The sequence below is a fragment of the Aphelocoma coerulescens genome, chromosome 6 (assembly GCF_041296385.1).
Source record: "Aphelocoma coerulescens isolate FSJ_1873_10779 chromosome 6, UR_Acoe_1.0, whole genome shotgun sequence".
NCBI lineage: Eukaryota > Metazoa > Chordata > Aves > Passeriformes > Corvidae > Aphelocoma > Aphelocoma coerulescens.
The window spans coordinates 15,995,222-16,008,138 of NC_091020.1; the positions used below are offsets into that span (position 1 = coordinate 15,995,222).

The 12,917-nt window shown below is 44.8% G+C and overlaps 1 protein-coding gene across 10 annotated transcripts in view; it reads left to right on the forward strand.

Moving 5' to 3' along the window:
- Window positions 1-12,917, forward strand: part of CAMK2G (calcium/calmodulin dependent protein kinase II gamma) — a 120,002-nt gene that overhangs the window by 65,252 nt on the left and 41,833 nt on the right. For all 10 annotated transcript variants that reach the window (XM_069019355.1, XM_069019346.1, XM_069019345.1 and 7 more), the window contains exons 4-9: window positions 3,933-3,987; window positions 4,567-4,632; window positions 7,441-7,513; window positions 10,626-10,728; window positions 11,605-11,688; window positions 12,559-12,653. In XM_069019355.1, coding sequence (XP_068875456.1) covers window positions 3,933-3,987; window positions 4,567-4,632; window positions 7,441-7,513; window positions 10,626-10,728; window positions 11,605-11,688; window positions 12,559-12,653 — 476 coding nt within the window. The remainder of the gene's footprint in view (window positions 1-3,932; window positions 3,988-4,566; window positions 4,633-7,440; window positions 7,514-10,625; window positions 10,729-11,604; window positions 11,689-12,558; window positions 12,654-12,917) is intronic.

The window sequence follows — 12,917 nt, forward strand, 5'->3', positions numbered from 1 at the left end:
GAGAGAAAAAAAAAAAGAATGCCATAATATTTTTGAAGGAAAGTTTAACTGGATGAATACTTTTGTTTTTATTTCTCTGTTTTTCTTATTATGGATAATCAGATTTTGGGAGGACTTTGCCCTCCAGTGTCTCCATATAATTATATTTTTCACTCTCTCGTGTCAACAGGTTACACAGATATGAGCAGCTTTTGTGGGCTGTGCTCAACTGCTGTGTTAAAGCTGAACTTGTGCTGGTAATGGAGCTGTTAGACAGTGTGTCAGGACCAGCAGCCTGTGGAAGAAATGGGATCCTCTTTTCATGGGAAGATGTTTGAAACAGAGGACAGCACAGTACTTGAGTTTTGCTCTTAGAACTTGCCATTCAGGAACCTGTGTTCTGCCTTCAGGTGGAGGACACTTGCACAGGTTATCTTTAAGCAGAGAGGGCTCTAAATTGTCCGGAGAGTGGAGGTATCAGATGGTTTCTGATGTTACTGTATCTTCATGGTGAATATTCACACAATGTGGATCATATTTGTGAGCCAAAGTGGAGAGGAGTCACAGAAACTTTTAAAATGTTTTTTATTATTCAGTTATTTCTGAATATATGTCATTTCATGGACTAGTTGAACAGTTTTGCAAAAGGCAGGTCATGTTTTTAAGCTAATCATCCCTGATAGTTAGCACTGTAGTAGAAAGCAGGGTATTTTAACGTTTCATGTCAGCAGAGTGGACCATGGCCTCAGAGCAGTCCATTGCAGTCTCCTTACTGGTCAGGAAAGCTCTTGTGGCTCTGCAAGAGAGTAGGTAAACAAAACTTTAGGGTGAAAGGACACTAGTTTTATTTCTGTTCTGCTACTGAGGATTGTTTTTTTTCTTTGCACCAGTATGATATTAGGGCTGGAATTTAGAGTCACAAGAGTTTTGGTATATTCAGACTTTTTTTGGTCCTTTTTGACTCCCTTCATTGCTGTTGCTCTCCACACGTAAAGCTTAATATTCTGAGCTGTCACTAATTATTCACGTGCAAGGTGCTGGTGCCCAGTGTAATTTTTCCTACAGCTTTTCTAGATTTTCCTGTTCTGCCATTACTCCCTGAGCTTTGTTACCTCAGCAGATTAAATCCTGGGCAGATTTTGTTCTAGCATCATTCTGGGTTGTTGTGAGGAGGCAGTTCCCGTGTTAAGTTAATGACCTGTGTCCTGCCTTCAAGGCCTTCTTTTGCTGTGCAGCCCTAGGGTGGTGCGCAACGTCAGTATTTATGAACTGTCTCTGTCCTCCTGTCATGGTTCCTCACCTAAGGACGCAAGTAGTGTTTTACTGTCCTTGAAGGCTCGTTTTGCTGCCTCTGCCAGTCTCTGCCAGCTGAATTGCTACTTCCTTCCCTTTTCATAATGTAGCTGACAAAATTGCTTTTCTCGGGACAAAGAAATAGCACCAATCAGCTCATTTGTGTTTTATTTTCTGATGTAATTTGCTGCCCGAATCTTTGCATCAAAGTTTATCGTTCACTGTTTCTCACTTCTACCTGCAGACATGTTTGCTGTTCCTTTTTCACAGCCACTGTTCTCAACGTGCTGGTGGCTGTACTCCTCCTCCATTGTGATCTCATTCATGCCTCTCTCCTCTGTGCTTGGTGTTTCTTGCAATGCTTTGGTGACCTTTCAGGTACCAGAGGAAGGAGAATGCTTTTTCATGCCCACCGAGCATCACCAAACATGACCTTGTTAGTACATTCAGCTTTCCTTGAAGTTTCTCCATCTGTTCATAAGGTCTCTTCACAGACTTTTGCCTGTGTTCTGGGCTTCAGCTCTTGTTGATGTGCTTTTGTCCTGCTTTCACCTCAAACAGCCTTCACTGGAGTGAAAACTGCCCTGCACTGGAAATCCAAGTGTCTTTTTCAGCTGCTTTCCATCTTGATTGCCATTCAAGACTGGAAACTTCTCTCCTAGGAAATACCTTTCTTCTCACTTGTATTTTCGTAATGCCACCTCTGCTGGTTTCTGCCAAGTACTCAGGAGGCAAGTTTTCTTGTAAACACAAATTTGTATTGCAATGAAGTTATTGCAAACCCAACTAAAACTGCTTACTTGGAAGAATTTTTTGTTTGCAGCAAGTGATTTATGGAACGTAGTTCGTCAGGGTGGTGTCTCTGTTCTCACGCATCAGGAACAGCATGTTGCACCTGAATGCTGTACCGGCTTGTTCACAGCATTTTGCTGGATGGAGTGCTCCTCCCAAACCCCTGCAGTTAGATATGTAGTAGAAATGCTAAGGAGAGGAAACTAGCTAAGGGACCACGTCAGAGAGCTTGTAGATAAAGGGAGGAAAAATATGGGAATCAACAGGCAAAAAGAACAAGGAAAGAATTAAATCCTTTGAGGAAGGGTACTGGTAGTGGTCTCTGCACATCTGTGCTACTCTCTCTTCTGAGTTTGAGTGCGTTTGTGTGCATGTGGAAGGGTGCCTTAACAAAGGAGAGTTGCAAGGAGGAGTAGAGAAGAGCACTGACAACCTGTGCAAAAACTGTTCCATATGTGCCAAGTGCTAGTTTGAAACATTCACAGGACAGTGATGGTAGCTGACGTCATGCACTGATAAGAGGTGCAAAGTGACTTCTTGATACTGACAGAGAAAATCATGATGCTGGGAAAATCAAGACAGGTCACCTGTATTTTATGTAGAAGAGAATGGAAGATAGGGAAGAGAGGCAAAGGGACCATTGAAGTGACAGAGCAGGATAATGAGATTTTTCTTGTTAACAATGGGAACAGTCAATGTTACTTTGGTCAATACTCAATTACAAGGTATTAAAGTGACTGAGACCCAATCTTGTCTCAACTAGTTACTTTAGTTGGGTGAATCAATAGGGAAAGACTAGAGATGGTCATGTGAAGAAGACATCTTGTTCTAGTCAGGATGTGAAGGTTTAGGAATTGAGTCAAAGAGAATCGCTAACTTGTGACTGACTGGCAGGGAAAAGAGTGAAGTTCTGCAGCAGAGGAGAAAAGCAAAAAGTAGGGTTTACATAGCAATATGAAGTTTCTCCTCTTGGATTACAATACTGCCTAGGTATCCAAGAATGGTCAAAGAAATTGAGATTTTGATTCAGACAGGAGAAAATGACACCATGCTGAATGCATAGGTGCAATAGTCAATGCCTGTGTGTAACATGGGGAAAGGAGAACAGAACCTCAGAGATCCCAAAATATCAGGGGAAGGTGACCCATCATGGGCCTGGGACATGGAAAGGTAAAAGATAAATGTTAATTTAGGCAATAGGAGCATAATTAAGGGGGGCTAGGTAAGGAAGCTGGAGGTGGATGAAATTTTGAGAAGTGGTATATGATCAGATATGTCTTAGGAAACAAGCAGGTCATTAAAATGAGACAAGAAACTGGTTCTAAATTTTGGGTAAGAATTTGCAGTGTAAGTCAGAATGAAGTGAGGAAAAAAGAAGTAACAGAAGAGAACATCATTGAACCTTACAGATAAAAGGCAGAAAGGAGACCAATGGTACTGACATGCAGGTAGGCTCAGAAGTCAGTTTATGGACTGGGGGCTTGTTTTGGGACTTGGAAAAGGGTTTGTTTTAGGAAATAAGAATGGATGGGGAGACATGCCAAAATATGAGCATGTAGGAAAAAGTTGGCAGATGTGAAAGCAGAGTACTGAAACATTAGAGAGGAAGAATGAACAGGAGGTCAAAGATATTCAGAGCTTGTTTTGACGCTGGAGAGGGGTGAATGTATGTGAAGGACACCCATCTGTTCCTTTGAGATAATGGAAGGAAATAGGTCACTAAGGGAGCACACAGAGTGAAGGGCATGGGGAATTAATAGACTCAGTGGGTTGAGGGAGAACTTGGTTGTGTGCATGAGTTTGATTTGTGAAGTGTCATATTTGCTACATGCTCTGTAAATCTCTGTTTCTTGATTATGTTTTTGCAGTGCGACTCCATGACAGTATTTCAGAAGAAGGTTTCCATTACCTCGTCTTTGATCTGTAAGTGTCTCTCACTGATGCCTTCACCAGTGATGCAGGCACATTGATGGTTGACTAAGAATGGAATAAAAAGCACCTGCATTAGTATAATTCTCCCTTTCTTCTTTGAGACCTGTAAATACCCCTGGCCTATTTGACAAAAATCCATTGACTGTGTGGTGGGGACAGACCAGGAAGGCTCCTGGCACCAGATGTAAGTGTGGGATGACAAGGAATGTCTGTCCTGTGTATGGAGACTCTTTGATTTTTGTCTCTGAGGCAACCCAATGGGGGTCAGAGGAGGGGTGTCCTTACCAAACTCAGCATACACTAAGCTCAGCAAAGGTGTATGGGCAATGCATGCACAGTGTGTCAACAGTGTCCTGTACAGTGCTGGTGAAAAGGCAGTGCAAGGGGTCAGTCACACAGAAATGGCAGTGCTGGTGCCATAGTGGTGGAGAACCATCCTGGTTCCCCTGTAACACAGTTTCCCATGCAGGCTGTGGCAAAGGGCCCACGTGGGTGGCCATATACATCCTGTGCAGCCTTGAACTGCACAAGCATGGGCTCTGTAACACCCTTTGTTCTTTTGCACTCCAGGGTTACTGGTGGGGAGCTCTTTGAGGATATTGTTGCTAGAGAATACTACAGTGAAGCAGATGCCAGGTAAGACTGTTTCCAGACCCTTCCGTGTGTGTTCCATGTACACGTACAAGTGGAATGAGTTTTCTGACTGCTGGTCTGTGTGTGACTTGCCCCTTGTCTGGATAAAACACATCCTCTTTCTGCTATTAGCATGAACTTATTGTCACCAGACAGCCTGACTCAGCACAGCTCTAGCCCTTGTCCACTTGCAGGCATTGCTGTCTCTGCCACTTGCAGATGCTGTGCTCTTTGCTGGGAGAGCCACTGCTAGCAGCTTTGTCTACTTGGTCTTTGTGGTGGGTGGTGACAGTGTGTCCTTACTGAACAAACATAAAGGAGAGCTGTGAGGGTGCTGCCTGCTTGGCCTTCTTCTTCTAGCAGGTTTTCCAGTGATGTGCCACTGCTGTTGGGCAGACCCATTCAATTTGCCTGTGTCTGGGTAATGGTTTACAGGGCAGTGAGGAGATGAGGCTTTGAAAGCTGTGTTCCTGTGGAAGCCCTCTCTGACTGTCAGCTGGTTGGTGCAGTGACAAAAGGCACAATATGAGAGAGCAACCTTCATATTTTAATGTTAAAAAGATTTAGAGTTATGCCCTTCTGTTCCTGAATGTCTCCCCTCTCCCCCATGGGTGAGCTTCCTGAAGTGGCCTGTGCTTGTTCCTGTCTATACAGAGTGGGTGCTATGTGCAGCAGTCGCTGAGGGTGTTGTCTGACCCATCTATCTGCTGGACATGCAGCATCTGAAATCAAAGCTGGGATTAGGCCACTCCTGTTCTGCTTTTGCGTGGCCTGGGCATGGCCCAGTGGTGACATTTCACCCTGCTTATTCTGCAGTCATGTTCTTATCCCACACTAACCCTTGCTGAAGCAGGAATTAGGGGAGCCATGAGAAGAGAGGAGTAAGAAGGAAGTAGTGGGTACTGTGGCAGGTTGAGCTTGCTAGGCAGTACTATGAGGAAGCTGCTACTGAGTGCAAGGAAGGAAAGAGAGCGTGACCTGGCGTGTTAGTGTAGGTACTGCTGATGGAGTCTGCAGGCACTTATTTGCTTTCCTCGTGGTTCACTTACAGCCTCTGTCTTCTGGGCATTGCAGACTTTCAAATGAGGCACTGCCCTGCGTGCTCTGCCAGGAGCCATCTGGTGATTGGGAAGGCCAGTGAACTCACCAGCTCTGCTGGAGCTCCTGGCAGAGAGGTCTGAGAGCCCCGTAGATGTTTTCACTGGGGTGTAGAGATCTTGTAGGCACAGCATCTCAGACGGATACACAGTCAATCATGCCACTCTGCCTTGAAGTTGGGAAGTTTTGAGGTTATCAATCATAATCCTTTCCCTGTTCCTCTTGCCAGTGCCTGTTCCCTGAAGTGCTCAAGAGCTGTCAGTGACTGACACTGCTCAGGAAAATTATGGCAGGGTTAGGGGAAAAGGAGGACTGTCTGTTGCTCTGTTAGTCCTCCTCAGGGTGCTCAGCCCTCTGACTGTCAGCTGGTCAGGTCTCCAAGTGCCCACAAGATGACAGAGTGAAACTCCTCCCTTTCTCTCCCCATGCTGTGCTGAATTCCAGAGCAGTCTGAGGGAGCGAGGTCCGTGCCAATCCGCCGTGTTTGGCTCGCCTGGGACACCTCACACTTTTGCCATTTTTGGCCAGAAAATCTCTCTCGCTCAGACTCAGCTCTGTTCTAATTATACATTTTTGTTTTGGGAGCAGGGAGATTTTCATGGATTCCGATCCTGAGGATCATACTGCCAGCTCCAGAGGGGTGGGGGTAGCAATTACACAGTGCTGCGCCTCCTCTCCTCTTCCTCTCCTCACCCTCTTCCCATCTTTTCCTGTAGCCTTTTTTCTTTCCCTCAAATATTTCACTGATTTCAAATTTGCTCCTCTTAGATTTGTAGAAGTCAGTGAAGGGTCTGAGAGATTCTGCAGTTAGGACATAGACCTCTCTGAGTTGTCCACATCTGCATGGATGTGCCCAGCCATAGTTGTCAAAATCCCTATTCCATTCCACATTCACCCTTGGGAGCTGAGTAAATGTTTAGTGAAAGAGATGGTTCCAGCCTGGAATCTCACCCATGGGTGGGTTGTGCTGTCATTATGCAACAGGTGTAAATAACATCTTGGTTTTATCCCTGTGGTTTACAGCAGTGAGAATGGCAGGGACAGGGTTTTCTGTGAGCTGGGGGAGTGCAGCACGCTGCACTTAACGGAATGAGTCTGCTTTTCAGATTACTAACCCCTTAAGTGGGATCTGTACTTAAAAGGCACCCAGCAAGCGGGCGTGTGTGCACATTGTATATATAAAGTGCTTGAGATGCTGGTCTGAAAGCTTTGCAAACTGGCAGGCACCCAGGCGTCGTCATCCTGAATTTGCTGGGGGAGGCTGCTGCTCTCCCAGAGTTTATTCTTTGCTCAGGACTAGCCCAGTGGAATGTTTCCTGGAGCAATTTGGTCTTGCTTGCACAATTTCGGCTGCTGTTTGAAGATACTAGGATGCCTTGGCTGTTCTGTGTGGGATGGGCACTGTTGGCTGAAGGAACAAGTGAGAGGCTTAGTGTGATGGGAAGAGAAGGAAGGAAATGATGGGAGGTAGAAGAGAGGCTTTGGGATTGTGCTACAGAAAGGATATTTGGTATCCTGTTGCTGGGAGGGCTGGGGTTGTTCAGCTGTGATGGTGCTGAGCTGTGGCATCCAGTGGTCATGATGAAGAGATTCAGCATGGGATCTTGAATGCTCCCTAGTACAAATATAAAAGTTAGGGAAATAGTTCTGGGATGAGACGAGATGTTAAATGTGTGTGCATAACTTTGTGTGTCTCTCCCTTTTATCTTGCAGCCACTGTATTCATCAGATACTGGAGAGTGTGAATCACATTCACCAGCATGATATCGTGCACAGGGACTTGAAGGTAATGTTTCCTCTGTGCTGTAGTCTGAGGAGAGCAGCCAGGGGATCTCTGGAAGAGGCAAGACAGGAATATTGTGTTGCCAGCTGGCAGGGGTTTTTGTGTGGGTTTTTTTTTTGGTTTGGGTTTGTTGGTTTTTTTTCACTTGAACTGGGTTCAGGGGATCCTGAAGCACAAAGTTGCTTCTTCAGAGTTTTCTAGAGGGTGTGCTGAACTCCCAAGGAAGTTTTCAGTCTTTGTGAACCTTGCCAGCTTTCAGCCTCTCTGAGGCAGCTCCAGGGTGGAGTAGTTGTGAATCTTGGAGTGAAGTATGCTTCCAGAGAAACTTGGGTAGGATTCATTATAATGAAGGACACTTTCTAGTTTGTGATTGAAGAGATCTCTAGAGACCTGGAGCAATCTTTGTTCAATCTGCCAGGATGTGTTTGTCTGCACAGAGCATGTGTATTTTTATTCTGCAGTGTTGCCAAACACATGCCACTGTGCTAGGGCAGAGATGTTCAACAAGAATTTTTTTTGTCATTTCTTTCTTCTCTCATCAGTAGAAACACTTTTAATCTAAAACCAAAACTGCTGGCCAATGAAAAGACTGGATGAATCAATCATTTGACAGACACATTGTAACACATTTATAGCCCCAAAGCCTCTGCAATGTAGTCACCTAAACTCCCTTCCCACACTGTGCAGCTGTGCTGGGAGCTGGGCAGGCTCCAGAATGAAGAGATTTGTGCGGGAAAGTCTGTGTGCCCTGGAGCCCTCTCTGTCTAAAGTGGGAATGGTGATGGTCACCAGTGGTCCAGTTAAATTAATGCAGGATGACACCTGCTACTAGTGTTGGTTTGGGCTTGTTCAACAATGTACAAGGGGGAAGTAGAAAAGTATTTTGCAGAGAGCAAGATAAAAGCATGTTGCAAGCTTGGTGACAGTACTCCTCTGGTGTTTTGATCTAGTGAAAAACCCCTTGTGTTTCTGGCAAACTCCCATGCAACACTTTTGACCTTCTGGTTCACAGCACTGTGAAAAAGTGCAAATGATCTACTGTGAACTGTGGCTGCTCTTGATTAAAAGCAATATCCAAGAGGCACTGTTGCCCAAAATTAGAGAGTCTATGAAAATCAGAAGTGTTTTCCAGTACAGAAGAAGTTTTCCTTGTGTTCAGATATAATCTGGTTTCCTTCCAAAACCTAGCAACTTGTTTAGAACTTAACAACTGCTAGACACTGCCTGCTGTAGTTAATACATGTCTTCTGTTGCTTGCTCTGATTGACTGAAACTATCCAGGCCTGAGGAGTAACTATTCCTTTTAGCAATGGAAGTTCCTATGTTTTTTGTTTAGTATTTAGATCCTTGCCAAAAGCTTGGCCTTCAGGGTCAGTGTGTAATAACTGCAGAGCTTGCTTCAAGTAAGGTTTTGTCTTTTGCACCTCCCTTTCATAAGCCTGTCTTTTGGATAACATATTATTAAAGGATGTCAAATGTTGAGCTGCCCATAGGGGCTGTAAGAAATTAGGGAGTACATTCACCAAAAAGTGAAACCTGAGACGACCCATATATTGGCAAACATGCACATGGATAAGCACCATTCGCCTTAAGGTGTTTGCTTCTAAAATAGAGCTACAAATAGTGCTTAACTAGCACAAGTCTGTCTTAAATGTTGCTCTTTCTTAGTCAGGCTAAGCCCAGGTGCGATCTGGAGTTGGGAAGGATTTTCAGAAGATTTCACTGGTCTTCTGCTTTAGGGTCTTGTTGATAGTGGTGAATTTTCATTAGTGTAGCTTGATTACCGCAATCTTTTCTCCTTCCCATATAGTGAAGAGTCAGTGGCATCCAAATGTATTGAGACCCAGTTCCCCCTCCTTCCATGCTGCTTATGACAAGGATTCTGTTGTAGAAGGCTTTTCTCCCTTCATTCAAAACAGAAGTAGGCACATGCCCAGTAGTTTAAGACAGATGAGTGAGCAAAGCATCTTGTGCCTGTCAGGCAGAACAGGGGTAAAGAGTTGCTATGGGGTGAAAATGGTAAGCAGGCTGCAAAAAAGACCTTCATTAGATTTGTGAAACTGAGACAAGCTCCTGTTTCTGGATTTCCAGACTACCATCCTGCTCAGTTAAAAAATCAACTTGATGTGAATTGCACAAAAGATGAGAAGGGGATAGGATGAGAAACCATATTTGACCTGCCTATCTTCAAGCTGATTTTCCTGCAAAGCCATAATAGCCATCACCTTAAAGCTTTGGGGTTTCAAGGGGTCCCATGTAACTAGCTGCTCTGGTGCTTCAAAGTTGCCAATTCTCAGTCCAGTTTCTGGAGTTGTGTTAAGCCTTCTGCTGAAGTCCTCTGCTGGAACACAACAGAATTATGGTTTGAGTGAGATTCATCCAAAGTGGAAATGTGAAGGTCAAAAGTCTGTTTCCCTTTCCCAGCACATGGAGGAAGTGACATGGCTGCTTCTTGTATAGGTGATGGCAGCAGTAGCAAGACAGAATACTTTATGCTGCTGTAAATGTGTAGCATGAAAAAACTGCTTACAAGAATACTCACTGCTGTGCTGCTTATGCCAATTTGAGGCTGAGGCTTTTTCTGTAAGGGATGAGAACTACTGCCTAGCCAGATGATGCCTTCCCACATTACAGCAGTGTATTTGGCAGCCTGTATTAGCATCATATTTACTTTTTCAGTGCCTTGGGGACTGTCTAATGTTCAAGGGGAGAAACATCACTGCAGATTGTATCTACTGCATTGTCCCTCCCTTCTTCCCCCACCCCCTTCCCCTCCCCCCAGTTATCCTCTTCGAGGAGGGCAGAATCGAATTTTGGCTTAGATGTTGCAGGAACTGTACTGCCAGTGCCCTCTTGTGTCAGCATGTAATGTATGGGCTGGGTTGGAAGAGGCTCTAGCTCCCACAGAGGAGCCAGAGGATTTGTGTTAGACTTGAAAATTTTCTGCCACTCTAGGTCAAGGCCATTCGTTGCAGCTGTTGTGTCTTCCCCTGAACAGGTTTAGTACTGCATGCTAAATTCTGTCAGCAGGGGCAATTCAGTGATGTGAATACTCAGAGACTTTAACAAGGATCAGTCTTTCATTCTTACTTTCTTTTTTCTTTCTTCTCCTCAGCCTGAAAATTTACTACTAGCGAGTAAATGTAAGGGTGCTGCTGTCAAACTGGCTGACTTCGGACTGGCTATAGAAGTCCAGGGAGAGCAGCAGGCCTGGTTTGGTAAGACTGAGCTTTCCCAGCTTTGCTCCCCTGTTTCCTGGTGTCTGGTTGAGTTGCATCCTCCTGAGTATTTTCTCTCAGCTCTTCCAGCACACTTCTGTGTACTTGGCTGCTTCTTTTTCAAGCATGTCAGCCTCTGGGTCTTAGGCACAAGCCTAGGTGCAATAGAGGAAAAACTGATAAATAAAGACAGAAAAATGGCTATGTGTTTCTCTATTTTTCTTCTCAGTTTACAGTGGATGCTAGTGTCAGAGGTGAATGCAGCTGCTGAGTTCAGACCCTGATCTGAACTTTCCTACTGCTCAGAAGTGTAGACATCTGGAATTTTGTTCGGTCACTTTACAGAAATGCATTTGACCTGGCCTTCCTCAGGCACAGTTGGATCTGCCCTTATCTTTGTTTAGCTAAAACATAATTAGAAATGAGACCTTTTCAGGCTAAACATCAGCTCTGAGACTCTGCAGTGCTGCAGAGATTCTGGAAAGATGACTTCTTCTCCTGGTCTCCCCACACCATGTGGCAATGGGATATGTCCCATCTGTGTCCTGTGTTTTCAAACTCCAAGCCATTAGATGTAACAATGCTATAAGTCCTGGCATCCAAGTTTGTGCTCAGCTGGTTGGCATGGTCCCTCTTACTTGTCTGTTTTTCTTGCAATACACAGGCACTGGATCCCATCTGATTTTTCTATTTTATTTGAGGGGGTTTTGCCTCTTTTTGTTGGTTTTACCAAGAGACATCTCTAGCTAATATGAGATGAAGGGTGGGAGAGATGGGGTTTGGAATTTTTTAGTTACCACTAGTAGATTTTGTGATATGGCAAGATCTCTTCTGCTTGGGTACTGTAAGTACTTCATGTCATCCATTTCCTGGCAGGGTTTGCTGGTACTCCAGGCTACCTCTCCCCTGAAGTCTTAAGAAAAGATCCTTATGGAAAACCAGTGGATATATGGGCATGTGGTAAGATTCTGTCAAAATGTTTTACACTTAAACAACATCATTCCATGTAAAAGGGTGATTCCTTGTAGCCTATTGCTGGGAGGGTGCACAGTGCTCCTTCTTACTGGGTGGAGACATGAAGGCACAATTGAGGATAAGCACCTTGTGTAGATGGAATGAATACTGGAGCCTGAACTCAGTTGATTCTGGCTCCTGATCCTTTCCTCAGGCCATCTAGCAGATGTTTGAGACTCCAGAGATAGGACCTGTCTATGCTTTGCAGAGTCAGTTGTTTAGATAACTGTAGCAATTTCCTATTACACTAACTATGTAGAAGATGAAATACTGAAGAGGGATGATTTTTCTAAAAGAAAAAATGTAAGTGTAAATGTATCTGGGACTGATAAATTTAAAGATGTATGATATCAGTGTTGCCTGACATGGACTAAATGGTTCTCTGCAGGCCAGGAGTCAGCTTTGTCAGTGTCACTTTTGTCCCAACACCATGCACAGTAAGCATCTAAAAACAGAGTCTTTCCTAAAGTGTCCCTTGCTGCCCAGGAACCCTAGGAGATGTGGCTTCATCCTACTCAGAGCAGCTGGGAGTTGTGGCTTGCCAGCCATGGTAGCCAGGGGAGGGTAGAAGGACATCGTGCAGCTCGTTCTAGCTCCTGGCACTGGCGTTAAGAGCTGAACATGAAGTGCCAGGGTGAGGTTCAGCAGATGACAGGTTTGTACTGTGTTTTGCTATCTCAGAAGGCTAAATATGATGGCAAATGAAGATATGGAGCAATCATTGCCTTGGGGGCTGTCAAGAGGGAAGGAAGAGGGGCTGAAGGAATAATTGGCATATTAGCCTAACCAGAGTGTATCTGTGTCTCTCCCTCCCAGGAGTGATTCTGTACATATTACTAGTGGGGTACCCTCCCTTTTGGGATGAAGATCAGCACAAACTCTATCAGCAGATCAAAGCCGGAGCCTATGACGTAAGGGCACTTTCTTGCCGAGTACCTGCATGGGTGTAGAAGCCATCCAAAACATGGCACTATCTTACCTGGCGTCCAGCAGCAGGCCCCAAGCTTCTGTGCAAAGTGACGTATGACGTGCTCATACATCTCCTTGTCTTCACTGCCTGGGATACAGTCCTGTTTGGGGCTGCTGAGGGGACATGTGGACAGCATCACAGTGGCACTAGGACATTGACACTCATTAGGGAAATGCAGAGGGTGGGAAATGGTGTCTTCTAGTAA